The sequence below is a fragment of the Herpailurus yagouaroundi genome, unplaced genomic scaffold (assembly GCF_014898765.1).
Source record: "Herpailurus yagouaroundi ecotype Mexico unplaced genomic scaffold, PumYag 201, whole genome shotgun sequence".
NCBI classification, from domain to species: Eukaryota; Metazoa; Chordata; class Mammalia; order Carnivora; family Felidae; genus Herpailurus; species Herpailurus yagouaroundi.
Window position 1 is genome coordinate 4,809,360 of NW_024412432.1, and position 26,294 is coordinate 4,835,653.

General features: G+C 38.3%; 1 protein-coding gene and 1 pseudogene across 3 annotated transcripts in view; both read right to left on the reverse strand.

Annotated features, from left to right (window-relative positions):
- The window catches only part of NAA35 (N-alpha-acetyltransferase 35, NatC auxiliary subunit), a 102,798-nt gene that overhangs the window by 43,878 nt on the left and 32,626 nt on the right, over positions 1-26,294 (reverse strand). For all 3 annotated transcript variants that reach the window (XM_040450277.1, XM_040450278.1, XM_040450276.1), the window contains exons 7-11: positions 22,193-22,259; positions 22,069-22,112; positions 20,794-20,844; positions 19,832-19,915; positions 18,753-18,867 (exon numbers count right to left, since the gene is read on the reverse strand). In XM_040450277.1, coding sequence (XP_040306211.1) covers positions 18,753-18,867; positions 19,832-19,915; positions 20,794-20,844; positions 22,069-22,112; positions 22,193-22,259 — 361 coding nt within the window. The remainder of the gene's footprint in view (positions 1-18,752; positions 18,868-19,831; positions 19,916-20,793; positions 20,845-22,068; positions 22,113-22,192; positions 22,260-26,294) is intronic.
- LOC121014209 (mitochondrial intermembrane space import and assembly protein 40-like) lies at positions 2,436-4,970 on the reverse strand (annotated as a pseudogene).

The window sequence follows — 26,294 nt, forward strand, 5'->3', positions numbered from 1 at the left end:
AATGTGTATCCATTAAATTACTGTAGGTACAGATATTTTTTAATGCTTTTAACCTTCATACTACAGTTACAAGTGATTTACTCATCACCATTGCAGAACTGGAGTATTCTGAATATAACTACGTATTTACTTTTATCAGTGAGTATTATACTTTTATTTACCTTTTTTTTCCTCTCAGTTGATAATTCCATTTTATGTCTGTTTTAAAAGAATTAATGACATTTTTCTTTAGCCCTGGTTGCTTAAATGCAACTGTGGCCATATTTAAGGGATCTCTAAAAGGTTATCCGGGCTTTATTGATTTATGTGGTCCCAACAATAAACTCAAAAGTTTATGACAAATAGACGTTCTGATGACCTGTGTTTAAGTACTTTAGGTGCAGTTATACTGAAAGTCGAATTTGTTTGAAATCCTTAAAAGGTTCCTCTGAATTTTCAAATGGTGCTTGTTATAGCTAACATTGTTACACGCATGCATTGAATACCTGTTATCCAAGCATATATGTACTACTTTTTTACCACTGCTTTTTATACTTTCTTTTCCTTTTTTTTTAAGTTTTTATTTTTTTAATTTACATCCAAGTTAGTTAACATATAGTGCAACAATGATTTCAGAAGTAGATTCCTTAATGCTCCTTACCCATTTAGCCCCTCCCCCTACCCACAACCCCTCCAGTAACCCTGTTTGTTCTCTGTATTTAAGAGTCTCTTACACTTTGTCCCCTCCCTGTTTTTATATTATTTTTGCTTTCCTTCCCTTATGTTCATGTTTTGTATCTTAAAGTCCACATATGAGTGAAGTCATATATTTGTCTTTCTCTAATTTCACTTAGCATAATACCCTCTAGTTCCATCCATGCAGTTGCAAATGGCAAGATTTAACTGTTTTGATTGCGGAGTAATACTCCACTGTGTGTGTGTGTGTGTGTGTGTGTGTGTGTGTGTGTGTGTATACACCTATATATACACACACATTGATGGACATTTGGGCTCTTTCCATACTTTGGCTATTGTTGATAGTGCTGCTATAAACATCGGGGTGCAGTACCCCTTTGAACAGCATACCTGTTTTTGGTGTCTTCCTCAATTTCTTTCATAAGCTTTCTCTAGTTTTCAGTGTATAGATTTTTCAACTCTTTGGTTAGATTTACTCTTAGGTATTTATTGCTTTTGGTGCAATTGTAAATGGGATTGATTCCTTGATTTCTCTTTCTGTTGCTTCATTGTTGTGGTATAGAAATGCAACCGATTTCTGTGCACTGATTTTATATCCTGCCACTTTGCTGAATTCATGGATTAGCTGTAGCAGTTTTTTGGTGGAATCTTTTGCGTTTTCCATATAGAGTATCACGTCATCTGTGAAGAGTGAAAGTCTGACCTCCTCCTGGCCAATTTGGATGCCTTTTATTTCTTTGTGTTGTCTGATTGCTGAGGCTAAGGTTAAGACTTCCAATTCTACGTTAAGTAACAGTGGTGAGAGTGGACATCCCTGTCTTCTTCCTGACCTTAGGGAGAAAGCTCTCAGTTCTTCCTCATTGAGGATGATATTAACGTTGGGTCTTTCATACATGGGTTTTATGATCTCGACGTATGATCCTTCTATCCCTACTTTCTAAAGGGTTTTTATCAAGAAAGGATGCTGTGTTTTGTTGAATGCTTTCTCTGCATCTATTGAGAGGATCATGTGGTTCTTGTCCTTTCTTTTATTGATGTGATAAATCACACTGATTGTTTTGTAGATATTAAACCAGCCCTGCATCCCAGGTATAAATCCCACTTGGTCATGGTGAATAATTTTTTTAATGTATTGCTGGATCCGGTTGGCTAGTATCTTGCTGAGGATTTTTGCACCCATGTTCATCAAGGAGATTTGGTCTACAGTTCTCCTTTTTAGTGGGGTCTTTGTCTGCTTTTGGAATCAAGGTAATGCTGGCTTCGAGTATTATACTCTTTTCCTGCTACTAACTGGCATTCTTTCTTTTCATCTTGAAAGATTCCTTTAAACATTTCTTGTGAGGTGGGTCTGGTGATGATGAACTCTCCCAGCTTCTGCTTATCTGGAAAACTCTATCTCTTCTTCAATACTAAATGGTAACTTTGCTGGGTAAAGTATAATCGGTTGGCAGTTTTTTTGTTCATCACTTTGAATATATGATCCTTCTCCCTTTTGGCCTGCAAGGTTTCTGCTGAAAAATCTGCTGAGTCTTATGGGGCAGGGGGCTGAGAGGGGTTCCCTTTTACATAACAAGTTGCTTTTCATTGGCTGCTTTCAATAGTCTATACTTGTCTTTTAACTTTTTTTTTTTTTTTAATTCAACACTGAAAATTTTAATGGACTCAAACTGGCTTACCAGTATCTTCAAGGAGGAATTTCAATAAACTTTTCATATTTATATTTCCTTATATCAAAAACATTTTTAGTTCACACATTCAACACCAGGTCAAAGTCTTATTTTCCTTTTAAGTGACTACTTAATTCACACTGTTTCTTCTCTTGGCTGCTACTTTGGTAACAATTAGGTACCCACCTCTCAAGAACACTGCATTGAACAGGCTGACACAGAGCCAGTGTGAACACAGGCCCCAAACCAGGGCTTGCAGAAGAACAACAACAGCAAAACCAGCCTTTCTCTTCACTTAGAAAGGGACTGTGAATCAGAGGGTCCACAGTTCCAATTTCCAAACATGAAAAACCTGGAGCTCAAAGTGAAAATGGAAACCAAAATGCATCAGAAATGAACTACAGTACCTCCTCACATACTCAAGGTCAAGATGGTTCATGAGAAATACGTATCTGATCATCTGGCCTTTTACTAGGAATGGCCCCACTCCAGCATTTTTAAAGGAAGATGGTTTTGTTTCTATTTCATTTCCCACAGGGATATAAAATCTACAAGGGAATATAATCAATCAGAATAAATCAGCTCACTCACAAGATACTCCCAGATAACAATTTCTAGTTGCTGAGCATAATCAGGACATTATTTCAAAGAGGCAAAATTCAGGATAATCTGAAAATTCAAAAGTGACAGCTACATTTGCCGGTAGGTTTATGGGAGACACACATAGATTTTTTCCAGTGTATATGTCAAAGGACCAAGACCCCTGATCATCAAAATAAGTTATTTTGAACATTACAGTGCACAGAACAACAGAGGGAAAAACACGTTCTGGGAGAATGACCAAAAGGCATCTTACAAAAGGTTCATATCACTCTGAAGGAGAAGGAATGGAGCCCAGTGCCTTATGGCCTTCATTAGCTTGACCCTTCCTCTTTGATTACAGTGGCCTCAGTAGAAGCAGTCTCTTCTAAACGTTCTGCTGGCTTCTTCTCCTCCTACTCCTCGTCCTCCTGGGGACAGAGGTCAGGGTATTTCTGCATGCATTCCTGCATGACCCGGAACTGGTCTACACAGTCTGACCTCTTGACATCCTCTGTGCTATAGTGGAGGCAGGAAAAGGCCGACTTGAACTGTTCCCCACAGGGGCCACTGGCCATTCCCCCAAGGCATGGGCAGTTCCAGTTAACGTCTCCATCTAGCAGGATCAATCCGTGCTCCTCATATGGATCGTTGGGGTCATCAGCCACCAGCTCTGCATTGCTTGGGGTTTCATGGTCTTCTCTGGTCACAAATATTCGATCCTTCCCTTCCTGCTGGCAGTAGGCCATGGCTGCAGCCCCGGCACTCAGACCTCGCGGCAATAGCGGCAGCGGAGGCCTAGGCGGCAGCAGGCTCCCGCTGTGACCTCTCCTCAGGCTGGGCGGGAGTCTCTGAGGCCCACGCAGATGCGGACCCGCCTCCTCCAGGCCTGCCCGCCACGTGCCTATACTTGTCTTTAACTTTTGACAATTTAATCATAATATGTCTTGGTGTGGGTCTCTGGATTTATCTTTCTTGGTACTTCCTAGCCCACCTAGATCTGGATGTCTCTTTCTTTCCCCAGTTTAAGAAAGTTTTCAGCTTTTTCTGTAAGCTTTCTGCTCCTTTCTCTCTCCTCTTTCTGGGACTACTATAATGCATATGTTGGTTTGTTTTGATGGTGGTGTCCCATAAATCCCCTCAGTTTTGTTTTTTTTTTTTTTTTTTTTTTTTTTTGCTCCTCTGTAGGAATTCCACTGCCCCATCAAGTTTGCTGATCTCTTCTCCCACTTGATCTAGTCTGCTTTGAAACCCTCTACTTAATTTTTCAGTTCAGTTATTATATTCTTCAGCTCTGTGATTTCTGTTTGGTCCTTTATATATTTTCTATGTCCTGTAGAAATTCTCACTTTAGTCATACATTGCTTCCTGACCTTGGAAAGAATCTTCATGACTTATTTTGAACTCTCAGGTAAATCATCTATCTCTGCTTCATTAATCTGTTTCTGAATATTTCTCTTGTTCTTTTGTTTAGAACATATTCCTTTGTTTCTTTTCTTTGACTGGTTTCTGATTAGACAAAATGCTACCTTTCCTAGTCTTGACAGAGTGGTATCATGTAGATAAACTCTGCAGATCAGCCAAGCCCAAGCTCCTAGCTGTCTCTCAAACTTTGGACTATCCAAGCCTCTTCCTCTGTTCTTAGCAGCTACCAGTAGTTGAGGGTGTCTAAGCCTTTCCTACCTGTTTTAATGTAGGTATTTTCTCATGTGTCTGACGTGTAGGACTTACTCAGCTAGTTTTTGGATCTCATTCAGAAAGAAGTGTTCCATGTGCAGTTGTGCATTTAGTAGTGTGTCCATGGGAGGAAGGGAGCATCCTATGTCACCATCTTGATCAGCTCCCACCCCTAGTTCATTTTAGTGGACAATGGTCTTGGGAAGCAAGAACTGGATGTTAGGCATTTTCACTTTTAGGGTGTCACTGCTCCCAGGTTCTCTAGATCACAGAGCCAGAAAATGTATGTACATAAGGACATACATACATCTGTGTTTACATATACACATATATGTATTCATACACATACACACTTACATCTACATTTCTATATCAATCTATATATTAAAAACCAGGAATTGGGGTGTCTGAGTGGCTCAGTCAGTTGAGCGTCCAATTCTTGATTTCAGCTCAGGTCATGATCCCAGGGTCGTGGGATCAGCATCGAGCCTAGTTAAGACTCTCTCTCTCTCAGCTCTGCCCCTCTCCCCCACTTGCACTCTCTAAAATAAACAAACAAAACCATGAATTTATTCCCATACCTTTAATTTCAATGCAACACTAGAGTTCAATCTACTTTCCTCCCTTTCTAGAAATTAGCATAACTCAACTCCCCAACTGAGAAACGGGGCATACCATGATTCTCAATACATTTTTATATCTGATCAATTTCACTATAGTTTATCTTTGTATTAGTTTCCAAGGCTGTTGTAACAAATTACCACAAAGTGGGTGAAAACATTTATTCTCTCAGTTCTGAAAGCCAGAAGTTTAATATCAGTTTCATGGGCTGAAATCAAGGTGTCAGCAGGGCAGCACTCCATCCAAAGGCTCTAAGGGCAAGTCTGTTCCTTGCTTTTTCCAGCTTCTGTGGCTATTAGAATTCCTTGGTCTACAGCTGCTCACACCAATCTCTACCTCTGTCTTTACATCACTTTTTTTTAAATTTTTTTTCATGTTTATTTATTTATTTGTGTGTGTGTGTGTGTGTGTGTGTGTGAGAGAGAGAGAGAGAGAGAGAGAGAGAGAGAGAGAGAGAGAGACAAAGTGCAAGTGGGGGATGTGCAGAGAGAGAAGGACACAAAGAATCCAAAGCTGGCTCCAGGCTCCGAGTTGTCAGCACAGAGCCTGACGCAGAGCTTGAACTCTTGGACCGCGAGATCATGACCTGAGCCGAAGTCAGACGCCTAACCGACTGAGCCACCCAGGCGCCCCAATCGTCTTCTCCTTTTGTGTGTGTGTCCAATCTCCCTCTGCCTCTCTTTTAAGAAAGACACCTAGGCAGTATTTAGGGCCCAACGAGATAATCTAAGGACAAGTGCAAGATAAGGTCGTGAGAATTAGGACTCTGATGCTTAGGGCTATAACTTAGCCCATTACAATCTCCTATCAATGACACTCACCTCCCCTACACAGATGTGCTCCCATCTTACTTAGGTTCTGACATGCCAAGCCATCACAATACCCACACCGTTTGGGCTCTTGTACCTCAAGCCAGGTCATTCTTCCACAGAGATGATTCCTTACCCCATTTAAGCTCTGAAACTCCATGCCAGGCCACTTCTATGTACAGATACCCTTCTTAAGCCTGCTTCAGCTACAACTCCCTTCACAGAGCCACCTTTCCATTCTGACACCCTCTTCTTTCTGCTTAGGCTCTGAAATTCAATGCTGGGCTATCCTCCTGTATAGATGATCTTTTTACTCTGCTTCTGATCTGACAGCCTGTACTTGGACACCTTTCCACAGAAACAGCTTCTTCAACATGCATAGGCTCTGAGACCCCACACCAGGCCAGCTCCGTACACAGATGCCCTTCTTCCCTTGCATGGTCTCCAACAGCCAGGCACCTAGCTGCCTCTGTTAATCTGCCTCAGCTTCTAACACTCCAGGCCAGGCTACACTCACATGCCCTCCTCACCCTGTCTGGGCTCCCACATTCCTTTTAGGCTATAAGATCCTGCACTAGGCTGCTTCCCACCCCTCCCCTTTGCCCCCACTCTCCTTACCCTATTTAGGCTTTTGACACACTGAACCAAATTGTTCCCATGTAGTCACCCTCCTGATGTTGCCTAGGCTCTGACATCTCAAGGTCAGTTGCCCTATGTGCAGATACCCTTTCTCACCTCATTCGAGAAACAGTGAATCTAACCAGGCAGCCCATTCATGCTGTCTTCTCTCAAGCCACTTTACATCCAAAATCTTGTTCTAGGACCACCTCTTTATGCCTGCTTTCACTCCACTACCATTCTGACACAGACATTATCCTCACCCCACACAGGCTTTGATGGCCCTGAGGAATGTCCTGCTATGATCGCATCCTTCCTAACCACATGGTTGCAACACACGGTTCCCTTGCCGACACCATCCTAATCCTGGGTCAGCCTCCAACATCCTGCTCCAGTACCAAGTCCCTGCTTGCTCAGGCCAACTTCAAGACTTCAGGACTGAATTTTTTTAAGAGCAGAAGGAAAAAACAGCAAGAAACCATTCTTGGTTTTGTTCCCATGTCACAGGAAATATATGCTGTCCTTTGCACTGCTTTTAATTTTTTCTTTCACTACCATTTACTTTGGCATATTTTCTTTCTGATAATTGAGAAGTTTTCTTAAATTTAATAACTAAGTTTCTGAATATCTCTAATGTTCTATATCTTCAGACAGGTATCTATTAAACTCCTCACCCATGAAAATCAATGATTTTCACCTCCCTTTACCCACCAAATTAGAATTATCTCCATCACAGTTACCTTTATATATTTAAATCTAACTATATTTCTGTGGTCAATTTGTTGACTGTTAACTAGTGTCTTTGGACAAAAACAATATAAAAAGAAAAGAAAAAGTCTTCTTTCCTCCTTTACCTCTTGACTTTTAAGTGATTACTTTTATACTGTCAAGGTTCATGGCACTTCAGTTATATTTAGTAAAACCAATTTCCTACAATGAAATGGATTTACTACTTACTTACTGCTCATCCTTTATGCCACAGCTTTTCCATTTATGCCTTAGTAAGTTGAATTTCATTCTTTATTCCAATCTTTTTCCCCCAGGAAAGTCAAAGAAAAAATATTTCCAGAGTCCTTGCAAGTTTTAATAATATTTGAGTGGCACTTAAGAGATATGACATTCTTAGATCACATTTCTTTAACCAAGAACTTTTAGATTCTGTTCTACTTTCTGTGTTGAATGCTGACGTGAAGGACTCTGAAGTCAGGCTGCACACATAACTGTTGCTTTATATCTGAAGTAATTAATACTTACCAATGTTGCATAGGACATTATGTCATTATACAGGCTTCCAATTAAGCCTGTAAATTTAATTGTATTTGCTTCTTTCTAGAAATGTTTAAGATTTTCTTTCCTGTTCCATAATTTGGTTACTCTCTTAAGGGACACCAATTATGAATATATTGAATCTTCTTTGGCTATTTTTATTCACTTTCCTTTTGCTTAGTTATTTCCTCAGTCCTGATCTCCATGTCCTTTGCAGCTTTTCAGCAATGGGTAGCATACTTTTTACTTTTTTTTTTTTTTTTAAGTTTATTTATTTGAAAGAGACAGCATGAACCAGCAGGGGAGGGGCACAGAGACAGAGAGGGAGAGAGACAGAATCCCAAGCAGGTTCTGTGCCCTTACTGCAGAGCCTGATGTAAGGCTTGACCTCATGAACCATGAGATCATGACCTGAGCTGAAATCCAGAGTTGGACACTTAACTGACTGAGCCACCCAGGCAGTCCAATTTTTACTGTTTTCACTTTCAGGACTTTTCTCCTTCTTAGCTGGACTCTGCCTGCTCACTTGTACTATGTTATTATTTTTTACTTTATTTCTAGTATTCCTGCTTTGCAGTCTTGTTTTATAATTTTTTAATAAACTCTTTGAAGTTGTGCAGAACAATGTCTCTGGTCTGTGTTTTTCATCTGCCTTTTGTGTTTCTTTGTTCATTAAATTTCTGGAATATTTGTGTATAAATATCATGCAATTGCTTTTTTAATATCACATCACTGAATGAATGCTTCTTGAGGCAATTATTTGGCTGAGATGTTAAGAATAGTACTCTAGACTAACAGGAAGCCTCACTGACCTGCAGTTAAGCCCCATATGATGTGCCTATGTAAGCATGCAAAGGAAATTATCTATCTCCTTTATTGAACAAAAATTACCAGTTGTTAGCTTGCTAATTAGCATCCTCTTCATCTTGCAGGAATAACATCTTTAGTGCATTTGCATGGCCCTACTTCCTTTGTATCCCCAGGATATTAATCAGACAGGTACCCACAGCCAACTTAATACCCAACTCTTACCTTATTCCAAAAGCGTCCCTGGTTTTGTCTTTCAGATTACACCAACTACTTTGGAAAACATGTGCTTTGCTGGTCAACTTATGTTTACACCAAGAAATCTTGGAATCCATTCTTAATGTTCTCCCTCATCTGGGTTCTATTGCTAATGTGTTTGGCAGCCCTTCACTTTTTTTTTTTAAGCCCTTCTATTTTTATTTGTATTATAAGGGTTTCTTATTTTTTAAGAAGTTGGGAGGATTCTGTTTCTTATGTTCTTTATAGTTTTCAGTTGGTTGTGTAGAGAAGCTGCAGACATCTTTAACATCCAAAACCAGAAGTCTTCTGGATTATACACAAACACCCACATGGGTGGGACTGTGTGTGCATGGATTTTTTATTAACAAGAAAAATGTTTTAACTAAGAGTAATATAAATGTTGAGACATTATGGTATATAACTGGAACTAATGTTATATATCAGCTGTATCTCAACTAAAAAAAAGTAAACAACTCAAGTTTCTCGCCAAGAGTACGTCACAGCACAGGCCTAACGGGTTGTGATTTTTAAAAAAGTCAGCTCCCATCTCTCTTGTACACTGCCAGCTGGTAAATAAAATCAACCAGACTAAGGAAGCAAAGTTTCTGTTTCAGCACCAAGCTCAGTCCTCAGGAGGTTAGAGGTGCCATATTATGAAATGAAGCCATCTCTTCCACTTCCTCTTGGGTATTTTTTTTGGAACTTACCCCCATATCACCAAATAACAGGCTTATAATGCTACTCCATGTTTTTTCAGTTTTACACATTATCTCTGACTTACTCCTTCATCTTCAAGAAGTCGGATATATGTATGTATACTATAAACACATATAAACTATATACATATATACACTGCCACCCCCTCATCTCTAATACGGTTAAATCACAATTTTATCATGATCAATATTCAGACATGTACACCATTATGTAAATGATATTCATATCTAGGCCACAGAAAACTTTGCAAACATGGAAATAACTAACTTTTAGGCTTATTTTGCAGTTAATCATTGTCTTACTTTATGTTTGCCTTCTTTCTACATAGTTAACATTTCAACCCCAAATCATTTGCCAATTGTCTAAAACTCTTACTACATTAAACACAACAGCTATTGTATTGATTTCACTGGTGACGAAAGGTTTTATATTTGAGACATCTCCCCTAGAGCCTTGTGACTGTCTCCAAGCTAAACTTTTTCACCATGTATACACTGTTGAGTTACTATCTGGTGATCTCACTGCATAATTACCCTCAGGATTTTCTTGATTATTCTCTTATGCTGGATTCTCATATTCCCAAAATTCCATGTTTTCCCATTTCTTGATTTACTCCAGTTATGTTCTTAAATTCCAGTAAAATTAACATACAGTATTAAGTTTCAGACGCACTATATAGTGTTCAACAATTTTATATGTTACTCAGTGCTTATCATGGTAATTGTATTCTTAATCTCCTTCACCTATTTAATCCATCCTCCCTCCCCGACCTCCCCTCTGGTATCCATAGGTTTGTTCTCTATATTTAAGAGTCTGATTTTTGTTGGTCTCTTTTTTCCTTTGTTGTTTTGTTTCTTAATTTCCATATATGAGTGAAATATGGTATATCTGCCTATCCTGACTGACTTCACTTAACCATTATACACTCTAGATCTATCCATGTTGTTGCAAATGGCAAGGACCATTCTTTTTTACAGGTAGTATTCTATTGTTTGTGTGTGTATCATATCTTCTTTATTCACTTATTAATGGACATGTTTTTCCATAGTTTGACTATTATAAATAATGCTACAATAAACACAGTGGTACATATACCTTTTTGAAATAGTGTTTTCCTTTTCTTTAGTTAAGTACACAGTAGTGAAGTTACTAGATTATATGATAATTCTATTTTTAATTTCTTGAGGAACTCCACAGTGCTTTCCACACTGGCCGTACTGGTTCACATTCCTACCAATAGTGCACAGAGGTTCATTTTTTTCTATATCCTTGCCAACACCTGTTGTGTCTTGTGTTCATTTTAGCCATTCTCACAGGTATGAGATGATACCTCATTGTAGTTTTGATTTGCGTTTCCCTGATGATGAGTGATGTTGAGCATCTTTTCAAGTGTCTATTAGCCATCTGTATGCCTTCTTTGGAGAAATGTCTGTTCCTGACTTCTGCCTGCTTTAAAATTGGATTTGAGTTTTTTCATGTTGATCTGTAGAAGTTTTTAATATATTTTGAATACTAATTCCTTATCAGATATGTCATTTGTAAATATCTTCTCCCATTCAGAAAGTTGTTTTGTTTCCCTTGCTGTGTAGAATCTTTTAATTTTAGTGTAGTTCCAATAGTTTATTTTTGCTTTTGTTTCCCTTGCCTCAGGGGACCTATCTAAAAAAATGTTGCTAATGGCTGATGTCAGAGAAATTACTGCCTCAACTCTCCTCAAGGATTTTTACGGTTTATTTTGTATGTATGATGTAACAAAGTGGCCCAGATTCATTCTTTTACGTGTAGCTGTCCACTTTTCCCAACACTATTTGTTGAAGAGACTTGTCTTTTTCCCATTGCATAGTCTTGTCTCCTTTGTCAAATGAGTTTATTTTTGAGCTCTCTATTGTTTCATTGATCTATGTGGCTATATTTGTGCCAGTACCATACTGCTTTGATTACTACAGCTTTGTAGCATAGCTTGAAATCTGGGATTCACATACTTCCAGTTCTGTTCTTTTTCAAGTTGCTTTGGCTATTCAGGGTCTTTTATAGTTCCAACCAAATTTTAGGATGACCAGTTCTAGTTCTGTGAAAAATGCTGTTGGTATTTTCACAGGGATTATGTTAAATGTGTAGATCCCTTTGGGTATTGTGGACATTTTAACAATATTTGTTCTCCTAACCCATGAGCATAGAGTATCTATTTGTGCCATCTTCAGTTTCTTTCATCAACATTTTATATAGTTTTCAGAGTCTATCACCTCCTTGGTTAAGTTTATCCCTAGGTATTATTTTTGATGCAATTGTAAATGGGACAGTTTTCTTCTCTTTCTGCTACTTTATTAGTGTACAGAAATGCAACAGATGTCTGTTTATTGATTTTGTACTCTGCAACCTTACTGAATTCATTTATCACTTCTACTAGTTTTTCTTGTGGCATCTTTAGGGTTTTCTACATACAGTATCATATCATCTGCAAATAAGCCTTACTTCTTCCGTATCAATTTGCTCGCCTTTTATTTTTTCTTTGACTGCTTGCGGCTATGACTTTCAGTACTATGTTGAGTAAAAGTAGTGAGAGTAGACAGCACTGTCTTGTTTTTGACCTTAGGGGAAAAACTCTTATTAATTTTTCAGCACTGAGTATGTTGGCTGTGCATTTTTCATATATGACCTTTATTATATTCAGATATACCTACTTTTTTGGTTTTGTTTTTAATCATGAATGGATGTTGTACTTTGTTAAATGCTTTTTCTGCATCTATTGAAATTATCCCAGTTTTTAACCTTTTTCGTTGACGTGATGCATCATGTAGATTGATTTGCAAATCTATTGAACCATCCTTGCATCCCAGGAATAAATTCCACTTGATCATGTTGAATAATTTCTTTAATGTATTGTTAAATGTGGTTTGCTAGTATTTTGCTGAGAATTTCTGCACCTATATTCATCAATAATATTGTCCTATAGTTCTTTTTGTAGTTTCTTTATCTGGTTTTGTATCAGGGTAATGCTGACCTTATAAAATGAATTTAGTTTTCCTTCTTCTATTTTAGAATAGTTTTAGAAGAAGTATTAACTCTTCTTTAAATATCTGGTAGAATTCACTTGTGAAGCCATCTGGTCCTGGACTTTTGTTTGTTGGGAGCTTTTTGATTTTTGATTCAATTTCATTCCTGGTAATTGGTCTGTTCAAATTTTCTAATTCTTCCTGCTTCAGTTTTGATAGTTTATGTTTCTAGGAACGTATCCATTTCTTCCAGATTGTCTCAATCTGTTGACATATAATTTTATATAACATTTTCCTATAATCTTTTGTATTTCTGTGGTGTTGGTTGTTATTTGACCTCTTTCATTTTTTGAGTCCTTTCTCTTTCTCTCTCCTTTTTGGGGAGTCTGGCTAATGGTTTATCAGTTTTGTTGATCTTTTCAAAGACCCAGCTCCTGGTTTAATTAATCTATCATTTTTTTAAGTTCCTATTTCATTCATTTCTGCTCTAATCTTTATCATTTCCTTTCTTTCTTTTGGGGTTTTGTTCTTTTTCTATTTTTGAAATGTATTTATTGATTCTGAGAGGGGACAAAGGGGCAGAGAGAGAGAATTCCAAGTAGGCTCCACACTCTCAGCACAGAGCCAAACGTGGGCTTGATCTCACAAACCATGAGATCATGACCTGAGCCTAGATCAAGACTTGGATGCTTAACTGACTGAGCCACCCAGGCAACCTTGTTCTTTTTCTAGCTCCTTTAGGTGTAAGGTTAGGTTGTTTGAGATTTTTCTTGCTTTTTCTTTCCTGTATCTCTACCAACTTCCTTCTTAGAACACCTTTTGCTGTACCCCAAAGATTCTGAGCCACTATTTTCATTTTCATTTGTCTCCATTTATTTTTTTATTTCCTCTTTGATTTCTTGGTTGACCCATTCACTGTTCAGTAGTATGTTATTAACCTCCATGTATCTGTGTTCTTTCCAGATATTTTGTAGTCGATTTCTAGTTTCCATCGTGGTTGGAAAAGATTCATGCTATGACTTTAATCTTTCTGAATTTGTTGAGACTTGTTTTGTGGCCTAACATGTGATCTATTCTGGAGAATGTTCCATGTGCACCTGAAAAGAATGTGCATTCTACTGATTTAGGGTGCAGTGTTCCCAATGTATTAGATCCATCTGGTCCAATGTGTCACTCAAACCCACTGTTTCTTTGTTGATTTTGTTTGGATGTTCTATCCATTGAGGTAAGTAGGGTGTTAAAATCCCCTACTATCATTGTATTACTATCAATTATTTCCTTTATGTTTGTTAATAACTGCTCTATGTATTTGGGTGCTTCCATCTGGGGTGCATAAATATTTACAACTGTCGTATCTTCTTGTTGGATTATTGCCTTTATGATTATGTAATATCCTTTATCTCATTACAGTCTTTGTTATGAAATCTATTTTGTCCAATTTAAGTATTACTATACCTGGCTTTCTTTTCACTTCCATTTGCATGATATATGCTTTTCCATCCCTTCACTTTCAATCTGCATGTGTTTTTAGGTCTGAAATGAATCTCTTGTAGGCAGCATATAGATGAATCTTGCTTTTTAATCCATTCCACCACCCTATGTCTTTTGATTGGTGCATGTAGTCCATTTACATTCAAAGTAACTATTAACAGTTATGTACTTATTATTTTATGGTCAGATCTGTAGTTCTTCTCTTGCTTTCTTCTCTCATGGTCTGTTGGCTTTTTTAAGTGACGCTTTCCTTCCTCTATTATTTCTTGAAATAGCATGATATATTTGGATTTCTTTCTATTTTATGTATATCTATTACCAGTTTTTAATTTGTGGTTACTATTATGTTTTTATAACAAGCTACCTATACAAGTTACCAAGTAATCTATATTAATTTGATGGTCAGTTGAGTGTGAACATATATATACATATACATATACATATATATATATATATACATATACATATATATATATATATATATATTCAGTTTATTTATTTTGAGAGAGAGAGAGAGAGAGAGAGCGTGAGCAGGGGAGGGGCAGAGAGAGAGAGAGAGAAAGAGAAAAGATCCAAAGCAGGCCCCACATTGTCAGTACAGAGCCAGATGTGGGGCTCAAACTCACAAACTGTGAGATCATGACCTGAGCTAAAACCAAGAGTCAGACGCCCAAGTGACTGAGTCACCCAGGTGCCCCAAGTTTGAACCCATTCTAAAAGCACTAAATTTTTACTCTTCTCTCCCCCATGTTTTAGGTGTACAGTGTCATACTTTCCATCCTTTTGTGAATCCCTTGACTGATGTCTAACTGTACTTACTTTACAACTTTTGTGCTTCCTACTTTTCTTAATCCTGTTTATAGTCTTTCCTTTCCACCAGAGTACCCTTTAACATTTCTTATTTAAAAAAAAAAAAAAGTAACATTTCTTATAGAGCTGGCTTAATGGTGAAGAATTCCTTCAACTTTTGTCTGGGAAACTCTTAGCTCTCCTATTCTGAATGACAGCCTCGCTAGATAGACTTGGTTGCAGGTTTTTTTCTGTTGGCACTTTGAATATATTATGCTACTCCCTCTGGGCTGCAAAGTTTCTGCTGAAAAATTAGCTGATAGTCTTATCAGGTTTCTCTTGTATAGAACTGTTTTTTCGTCTTGCTGCTTTTAAAATCTTCTTTATCCCTAGTTTTTGCCATTTTAATTACTATGTATCTTAGTATTGACCTCCTTGGGTTGATTTTGTTGGGGACTCTCTGTACTTCCCAGATCTGGATTTGTTTTCTTCCCTAGATTCAAGAAGTTTTCCACTATTATTCCTTCAAGTAAATTTTCTGCCCTCTTTTCTCCTTCTGAGATCCCTAAAATGTGAATGTTACACTTGACAATATTAATCTACTTAATCTACGTCTCATTTTTTAAATTATTCTTTTTTTTGGTCCCGTTTGGCTTGACTGCTTTCCATTATTCTCCAGGTCACTTATCTATTCTTCTGCTTCTTCTAGTCTACCATCTATGCCCTCTATTTTTTTTTTAATTTTTCAAATTTTTATTTTTGACAGAGAGTGAGCACACAAGTGGGGGAGGGGCAGAGAGAGAGAGAGAGAGAGAGAGAGAGAGAGGAGGACAGAGGATCCAAAGAGGGCTCTGCATGGGCAGCAGGGAGCCCAACATGGGGCTCGAACTTGTGAACCTGAGATCATGACCTGAGGAGTTGGAAGCTTAACCAACTGAGCCACCTGGGCGCCCGCCCTAGTGTATTTTTAATTTCAGTTATTGAGTGCTTCACGTCTGATGGGTTCTCTTCCGTTTTCTATCTCCACGTTGAGGATCTCGCTGAGATTTCCCACTCTCTTCTCAAGTCTGGTAAGTATCTTTATAACCATTATTCAGAATGGCATAACAGGCCTATTACCTCAGTTTCATTTAGGTCTCTTTCTGTGTTCTTCCATTTGGGACCTGTTCCTCTCTCCTCATTTTTTCTAACTCTCTGTGTGGCTGCTTCTATGTTTAGGAAATTCAGCTATGTCTCCTGCTCTTGACACTAGCGGTCTTATGAAGAAGAGGTCCTGTGGTACCATAGTACAATGTCCTCTGTACACCAGAACCTGGTGCTTCAGAGTGTCTATATGTGTTGTGTGCACCCTACTGTTGTTACTAAGCTGTGTTTGCTTTCAGTGCAGTCATCTGCAATGACTCTCTTTGCCTGTTGTGAGCAGGGTTTGGTGCCTGTGTTGTTCACGAACCAGTCTGCCACTGCCTTGGGTTTGAGGTGGGTCAGACCAGGCGTTTGCCAGAGCCGTGGTCACAGAGTACTGCAGGCCACTTTCCCTGTGTCTTCCCCTGAGTAGCTTTTGTTGGTGGGCAGGGCCTACAGTCAGACCAATGTGTGTGGTTATCTTTCCCTCTCCCAGGGTAGGAGTCACTTTGAGAGGTGCCGATCCCTGTTGGGGATGCTTGCACGCTGTCATGCTTGAGGCACCACTCTGGATGGACTCCTGCTGAGGAAGTGTTAGAGGGGGCGGGTCTGCTGGTGAATGCAAGGAGGGGCATACAGTGTTACCAAGGTTTGTGCTGGTCTGTTGTGATAGGGAAATAGAGTGGCTTTGGAAAACTCCTGCTGTGGGTGGCAGAAGACCATAGAGGTGGGATGTGCTGTTAGCAAGCTAGGTGGAGAGTGTGTATCCTGCACTGGTTCCCGTGACTGTTTATCTAAGCTGGGCAGACGGGAAGGGAAATGGCACCCGCCAGCTCTTTTGTTCTTCGAGAAGTCTCCTAAAGATCTGTTCTCCTGCAGCATACTTCAGAGACCAGCAAATAAATCTTGTTCCTGTATACCTCAGATGTTTTTCAAACTGCTGCTTCTATGCAATATCTCAGCAGGGCTGTTGTGCTGTCTCCTGAAGGGCAGTGTCTCAATTTCCTATTGCCTTCTGGCTCAGAGCTGAGCTTGTTGATTTTTAAAGTTCCAGGTGTTAAGCCCCACTGATTGTATGAACACAAGAAGTTAAACCCGTCTGGTTTTCAAAGCCAAATGTTATGGGGATTTATCTTCCCAGCGTAGGTCCCCTTTGCCTGATGTGGGGTCTGCTGCTCTCCCCTCTCCGCATCCTCAGTGTTACTCATTCCCACAGACAGCCCTGATGATCCATTTAACTCTTGACCACGTCTCCATCCTTCCTACCCTCTTCCATGTGGCCTCTTCTCTCTATCTGGCTATGGAGAGTTGTTCTGACAGGCTTCCAGTGGTTTTCTGGGTAATTAACACTGATGTGGGTGTTATAAGGTGTATCTGTGAAATGAGGGGATCCAAGGATCCTCCCACTCTGCCATCTTCCCCAGAATCCCCTTAGTCCTTTTTTTGGAGCACTTACCCAGTGGTAACTTAAAAAGCTTTGGGGAGATTAGTGTGGAGATTTTACTTACAGTTATCTTCCTTCACAATTAAATGATACCTTGAAACTAGGATTCGAGATTAGAATATATCCCCTCACCCAAATTCTGAAAACACTACTCCATTTTTTTTCCTTCTTTCTTTCTTTTTCTTTAAGCAGGCTTCACACCCAGTGTGCAGCCCAACACAGGGCTTGAACTCATCACCCTGAGATCAAGACCTGAGCTGAGATGGAGTCAGAAGTTTAACCACTTGAGTCACCCAGGCGCCCCTGGCTCCATTTTCGTTTAATCACAAGTCTATGGAGATACAATTAATATACCATATAATTCATCTACCGAAAGTACAAAATTCAAGAGAATATAAGGAGCGCCTGGGTGGCTCAGTTGGTTAAGTGTCCGACTTCGGCTCAAGTCATGATCTTGTGGCCCGTGAGTTCAAGCCCTGCGTCGGGCTCTGTGCTGACAGCTCAGAGCCTGGAGCCTGTTTCAGATTCTGTGTCTCCCTCTCTCTCTGACCCTCCCCCGTTCATGCTGTGTCTCTGTCTCAAAAATAAATAAACGTTAAAAAATTTAAAAAAAAAAAAAAAAAGAGAATATAAATATCATCTCGTTATAGTGAGTTTGAAGAATCACTACTGCTACAAATTATCTAAAATGTTAACACAGCTGCAACTTTTACAACAAAAAGGTACATTATTCCTTTCATTTTAAGACATATTTCGTAAATATAACCTACTGTCAACAATGTGCCAAGCACTTCAGAGATACACAAATAAGACAGCTCCTGGCCTAAGATACTGTCATGGAAAGACAAACAGGCAAACAACTACAATGTGATATACTAAAAACATGTTCTAACACAGGCATGTATGAGTGCAATGAGGCCGCAGAGGGCATATCTAGGCCAAGTATTCAGGGAATACTATGTAATTGAGGTGATGATCTCTCAAAGGAGTAAAGGGGAGAGGTGATTAAAAAAAGAATATAATGCTGACATCACAGAATGATCACCAGACAGGGTAAATATTCAGAGCCCAAACAGTAAGATACAGGAGATGGCCAAGTTCTATAGTACATTTTATGTAAGTCTACAGAGTAAAACATCTCATGGTCCCAACAGGCTGACTTACACGAAATTTTAGAACAAACCAAACTATATAATCTGGATGGGTAAGAAAGAAAAAGAGTAAAACAGACAATTACCTCCTTTTGTAGTATCATTCTGAGCCTGGATGCCATGATGCAATGAATTATGAATGGCAGAAAGAAGATCTGCTGCTTGAACCATCAATTTTTGAGCTTCTGCAACAGCACTGGTCTAGCAAATAAATCACCAAAAACATTCTTACATATTCTTTCACTGAAAGATATACATTAAATAGGAAAATCCTATAAACAATAATGAAATTAAATGTTGTAATGACATTGGTTTTCAGAAACTATTCACTTAATACAGGATGCTCAGATCCTGTTAGGATAGAAATTAGTTTTTTACCCCTTCTTATATCTTGTAGGAGCCATTAAAAACTAACAGGAAACAATGCTGGCTTATTCTGTTCATCTTATATTTAAAAAAGAGAAAGGAAAAAAAATCGAGTTTCAGGCAACTGGAAAATTTCAACATTTCTCCTATGCTATTCATTAAGTTGAAATTAAAAAAAAAGAAAACAGGAAAACAACAGACTTAGATCAATGGTAAAGGCTGGCTCTCTACTCACCACTTTCTAACTATCTACATATTAGTTTGTAATTGACTTCAATTAATGCAAATACACACAAAGAAAAAGTATTCACCATCTAGGGCTTACTTCTGGTTCTACACAAATCCAACAGTTAATTATTTAACTGAATGAAAGATGTCTACCTAAAATTCCCATTTTTGCTTTCTCCTTTTCAATTCACAAAACAAGACTACCCACAAGCAATTTCAGCTTCTATTATTATATCCATTAACAAGTAATATAAAATATATTTATATACCAACAACAGACACGGATATGTTATGGAGCAGAATGTAAATTCATGTGACTTTTTGAAAAAATTATCAGGGCTACTCTAATATTACATATATATGTAATATTATATATATGTGATAATATACACACACACAAATATATATAAAATCACCAGATAAAAATATACCAAATGCTCAATTCTGTATATGTGTGGTTGGGGGTGCTTTGATGGAAAAGCCTCAGAATTACTTCAATAACACACTCTATCCCCCCAAAGGGAAAAAAAATAAATAACCCACTAAAATAGATTATAGTAAATGCCCTTACCTCTTTCTTAGTAAAGGCTATGAGCACTGTCAGTAACACTCGAGTGAATTTCACTCTGCTGAATACTGCTAAACATTGTTGGTGCTAAAAAATAAGGACTAGAAGTTAAGAGATGCAAAGTCTGGCAAAGAAATTTCATTTTCAAATATGGTATTTTAAGTCCTAAATCTCAATGTTAATGACTTACTATATTACACACACTTTCACTTACAGTCTTTTAAATGCCTGAAAATGAGCTGCAGAAAACATAAAACCTATTCTACTGAAATAGAGATATAAAGTAAAACTTTTTTATCAATGGGATGAATTTTTCCTTAAGTCAAAAGTTACATTGGTATCTCAAAAACTGAATTAGCATTTAAAATTTTTTTTTTTATTATTTATTCTTGAGAGAGAGAGAGAGCAAGCGAATGAGCATGAGCAGGAGAGGGACAGAGAGAGAGAGGGAAACACAGAATCCAAAGCAGGCTCCAGGCTCCTAGCTGTCAACACAGAGCCCGACATGGGGCTCAAACTCAAGAGCCGTAAGATCATGAACTGAACTGAAGTCAGATGTTTAACCGACTGGGCCAACCAGGTGCCCCTGAATTAGCATTTTTAACAGGAATAATAAAAAGATGCTATAAGCAGAGTCAGAAAATTAAGGATCTTGACAAAGGTTCAGCAACTTTTCATACTGTCCAAGTTCTTGAGTTTTGCCAAGTTTTGGTGTATCATCTGTAAAAAATCATTTTTCTTCCTACCTCACAGGAATACTGAAGAGCTTTGAAATCATGTATTTGAAAGAGGTGTACTATCATTCTATCAAAATAAATACAAGGGAAATAAAATCCCTTGCAATGTCCAACTTTTAAAGAAATACCTTAAAAAGGGCTTCCATAAATTATAACGCAGTTCATAAAACTACAACATTAAGAGGTAGACTTCTCTGATATTATCTACCAGAAAATAAGTTCAATTACTTCTAGTTCAACTTCTGGATCTCTTTCTTCTCCTTGTCGACTTCGAGTACTCTAAAATTTTAAAAAAGGTGAATTAAAATAAACACAAACTTGTAGAAATACTAGTTTATAAATACCAAAATAAAGCACTAAGTTAATTTATTGAGTATATGCAAGAATCTGATTTTAAGAAAAATATTTGGAAGAAAAAAAGCTGTATCTACTATTTATTTTCCTATTAATACTATATACAGAAAGTTCATTTTGATACAAATTATAAAGATCATATGGAAGAGTAAGGTATTAAAAACAGCAAAAGCAAAACAATGAAATAAGTAAAAGCATGTGGCACACGGTACTTCTTTCTTTTTAAAACGATGTATTAATTGAAAGTCTTGACACTCTCAAAACTAGCCCTGTTAGAAAAAAATAGTAACCTTTATAAAAATCACATCATAAAAATAAAGTCACACTGTAAATACTGATTATTCTACACTAAAATGCAAAACCTCTCGTTTATACATGACTGACACACGACTATTTTGACAACTGCAGGGCAGTACTATGGGAAGATCTGGCAGAAGATCAGGATTCTAGCCCCACACTGCCACTTCCTAGTGGCATGCCCTGTATTAATCTCAGACAGCTTACTTAACTCCTTTAAGCTGTGTTTTCCTCATCTAAAACTAGGGCATTGTATGCAACTTATTGCCTAATTCACTGCACAATTATAAATATCAACTAAGGCAATAATATATAATCACTGTGACAACCATGCTGTGTTATACGAGTGTAGAAAAACAGCAGAAATAGAACTTTTTTCCTTTTTTAAATCTCTGTGCAAACCAAATCGTCACATCATCTGGCTCAAGGATATTATTCACAGAAGGCTTTCACCAGATTTGGGGAGCCACCATTTACTGAGGTCTTCTACTGTGTTGCACACATTGTACTAGCTATTGAAGATACAAAGTTGAAGACGACAGTCCTTACCTCTGAGGAACTTAACACTCTAGAATATTAATATTTAATATTCTTAAAACAGCAGAGTGTAATTCTAAGACACTGGCAAAAAAGTGAAACATCTTAAAGGTTACATTTTCAATACTTGAAAGGTACATTAATTCACCAGAAACTCCTCCTGTGAAGTTGTCTTCAAATTCATTGCAAAAAAGACACAGCATATATCAAGGAAGAGGGTGGTCCTCCCTTCACTAGCTGTAATTGGCTAAAGGTAACCTCACACTTAGAAGAGTTCAAAGATCCTATAGCAAAGCAATGAGAGATGGAAAATACCTTTACTCTTCTTTGCATGTCATCCTCCACATCTTTTAGCATGCCTAGAAAGAGAGACCATGAGTTTAAATAGGAAACAAATCCAAACACAAAACTTGTGAATCATCGTATAAACTGTTTTTACCTGTCACTCGAAGGTCTGTCACACTGTTAGCCATTTTAAATCCATAAGTCATTGATTGAAAATCTTCCTATACAGGAAAGCAATAATTAGGCCTTTGAGTACTAGCAAAACCTTTTATTAGATTTCTCTTACAAAATCACAATTTGCTAATATGAACACAGTAGTGAAATGTCATCAGCTTATCTATATACATCCACGTTTTCCCTATAATGTATCCTTAAAACATCATATTCTAATGCTGTCTCCATCTTTAATTGTTTGTCTTTAGGCAATTTAAATACACCTGCATTTAGTATGTTCATTTGCAAAATAAGGTTAATGCTTATGACAATATCAGAAAATAGTAATTCACACTTACGGAGTATTCTCACATTCACAAGTGAACAGTAAATACACAGAAATTACTGCTTGATAAGATTGAAAGATTTAAACAAGACTTTTAATTCAAAAATTATCAAATGCTTGTTTATACACTGTTCGGCTACAAAGGTTAAACCTTCTCAAATAAAATTACTCAAAGTGATAGCAAAAGCACATTTCCACTCAGCCCCACTATAAAGAAAAAGTTATTCATACATGGATTCCTACCTGCAAAGTCATTTAAAACACTGCTGAGACATTAACAAATAAGTAGTTTGCTAGACTCACTTTGAAGACTAGAAATTTAATATCATTTGGCTGATTCTATTAAGTCACAAGCTCTATTAAAGGAATGTTTCTGTCATGTTAGAATTCTTAACACATATATAGAAGCCTAATACAATGGAATAACAGGCGTTTACAGCAGGGGCCAGAACTATAGCAGAATTTTTGGATTCTTAAAAGTATCAGTGTAATCTATATGTAATCTATATCATGTACTATAGGTTACAGACAGAAAAACAAACAAATAAACATCAAAGTCCCTGGGTTCAAAGAACTGTTAGTGTTATTACAGGACTCACAGGATTGGGACTTTTAAAAATCTCATGTTGTGTTACAAAGCTGTGAGCTTATCCTCTAGGTAAAGTTTATGCTCTACCCCTACTTGGTCACCAAATAGGATTCTCACGTTTTACACGTCTAAAAAGGAACTCTCCCAGTGTTTACCACATTGCTAAATGGCACCTTTATCCACCCATAGTTACTCTGGCTGAAAACCTTCACCTCGATTCCTCTCATTTTCCCACGTTCTGTATCAGATCATCAGAACAGATGACAGACTCAAACTTCCAATTTCTCATCTAAGCGCAGCTCCCGGCTTTCACAGCTGTCTCTGGTGAAGGCACCACCGCCTCTCACTTCCACAACTGCCTCCACACAGGGCCCCCCCTTCCATGCTTATCCCTGCTACAATTTATTCACCACCAGAAGCCGAAAGGGTTGTTTTAAAATAAGTCATTTCACATCACCTCCTACTGAAAACCTTTCAACTGTTTCCCTCCTCACAGGAAAATCAAAAATCCTACATGGACTGAGGCCCTCCATCAATCACCATGTGGCCCAGCTTCCCTCTACAACCTCATTTCCTTCTACCTACCATTCTTCTCCACAATCCCTGCACTGCAGCCACACAGGCCTTATTATCCTTCAGACACATCAAACACGTTCTCTTCTCAAGACCTCTGTACATGCTGACCCCTCCCTACAAGGAGTTTCTTCCTAAGATCTCCAAAGCCCCTTCACTCACTGTATTCTAGCCTCTGTTCCCGTGTCAAACCTCAAAACAGAGCTTTGCACTGTGCATTCTCTTTAAAACAGCATCCCCCGCCATTCTACATGCCCTGTGCCTGCTTTACTCTTCTACATAGAACTTACCAACACCTGACGAGATGTATTTGTTTAGTGACACACTATCTGTCTCAAGGAATGCATGATCAGTGACATTAAGGCTTTGTTGTATTCACTGCTTTATCTCCAGGGCTTAGAACTGTACTTGGCACAAAGTACTGTTCAAAATATATTTGTCAACTGAATGATGACCTACTGTAGGACAGGGGCTGTTTTCCTGATCATCTTCCTAAGTAGATCAAGTTGGCTCAGGATACTTGTGGGACTGGTGGACACCGTGGCAAAGTGGAGAAGACATGCTTCATCTGAAGGAAGCCAGCCACTACTTATCTTACTGAGTAATGAAGGCACAACTAGTGTTTTTCAGAACAAAAACTTAATTTAACATAAAATCCTCCAACTTTTGAATGTTACTCATTTTTAAAAAATTAAGTAGGCCAACACCGTGAAGATGAAACAAAACACACCAGTAAGCCCCATCGATGCAACGTTTTCCAAAAGGAATCACTGCATCTAAGGAAAAGCATTCACATGATAGAATACCGCAGGTCTATGTAAATAAATACTAGCCTCAGTAATGAGAACTTCGTCTAAATCACTGGAGGACTGAAGCAGACCGAGTTACATAAGCAGATGCTACCATTAAAAGATCATTCCTGAAACCTTGTAGATTTAACAAGTGCAAAAATCAAAGTGAAACCAGGGAGACAGACCAGTTACTGGACACTACCCAACAGTACAAGCAGGAGCTGATGACGATTTGGATTGAGATTATAACTGGAGGTGATAAGAGGTTGTTGAAATCAGGATATATTGAAAAGGTAAAGCCTACACGATGTGCCAAAGACGCGAATGTGGAGTAGGAGGTAAACCTCACAATCAAGGATCATTTTCAGGTGTTTCGTCTGAGCAACTGGTATATGATGGCACAATTTACTGAGAGGGGGCAGACTTTCAGAGGAGTAGGTTTAAAGGCAGAAATGGAGTACAATTTTGATTAAGTTTATAATTTAGTTATCCAAGTGAAGATTTCAGGAAGGCACTTGCGTGAGTCTGGAAGTCAGGGGAGGAATCAGGACTAGAGACATAAATTTGGGCTTCATCAGCACAGAGTTGGTATAATATGGAGCAGAACCAGAGGACATCAACTGAAGCAGAAGGGACACAGGAGCCCAGGTGCGTTCCAGCATCTAGAGGAGCAAACACGAGATATGTGCTAACCAATGAGGAAGAAGGAAATCCAAGAGACAGCTGTATCAGGAAGATGAGAAGGAAGTATTTCAAAGAGAGGTCAACTGTGTCAAATGAAGTCAAAAGCTGCAGAGTATAAACAATGGAGTTAGCAAAATGGAGATCATTAAGGGCCTTGTTAAGACCAGTTTCTGTGCAGTGGAAGAAAAAAATGTACGAGAGGGTGAGAAGAGACAAGGAGAAAGTAAAATAAGTAAACATTAACAGCTCACTCAAGGAGTTTTTTGCACAGGGTAGCAGAGAAATGACAGTGTAGATATAAGGAGTCATGGGATCAAAGGAACTGTGGTATTTTGTTTTAAACTGATTGATATTTAAAGCATGTTTATATGCCATAAGAATAATCTAGTAGAGAAAGAGACACTAACAATGCAATACAGAGACGGGTTAATGATTGCAGCAGGCAAGAGGGAACAGAATGGAGAACACAAGTGGATGCTGAGCTTATATTGTCAAGGATTTTCACAAGATAATTTTCACAAGATAATAGGTAGATGATGTGGGTTCCAATACAGGCTAGCATGTGTGGTTGTGAGAAGATGAGGTACTCCTACCTATGTCTGATTCCATCAAATATTTCATTAAGGTACAAAGTAAGCTGACACTGGCAACGGAGGTCTTGAGAGAGAAAAGATGTGGAGAAGTCCCTGAGAGGCTATGAAACCAAGTTTAACACCGAAGTGTTGAAAGATAGGACTGTCTCTAGTGCTGAGTGCCCATCTGAGATTTGCAGTCCTAAAATTAAAGTGAGAATAGACACACAGATGTGGGTTTTCTCGAGCAGCCTTCTGCTGTTTGGGTGCAAGCAGCAAGTAGACAGATGGTTGGGGTTTTGCCATGTAAGTGACACATTATGATGAGATGAGAAGGGCAAGGGAGTTAAGGGTGTCTGAAAACGAATGATTTCACCAGCGGACCATGGAAATGAGGCCACAAGAGAGAAAGGAACAGCATCTGGGAATCTGGGAGGTCTCCTGTGGAACTGAAGGATAGCAGGAGCAGGGGAAGCCAGAAAGTAAGTGGTAGCGATCAAAGGGTAGTATTTTTGAATTCAACATCTTGAAAGTGTAGATTAGTAAGG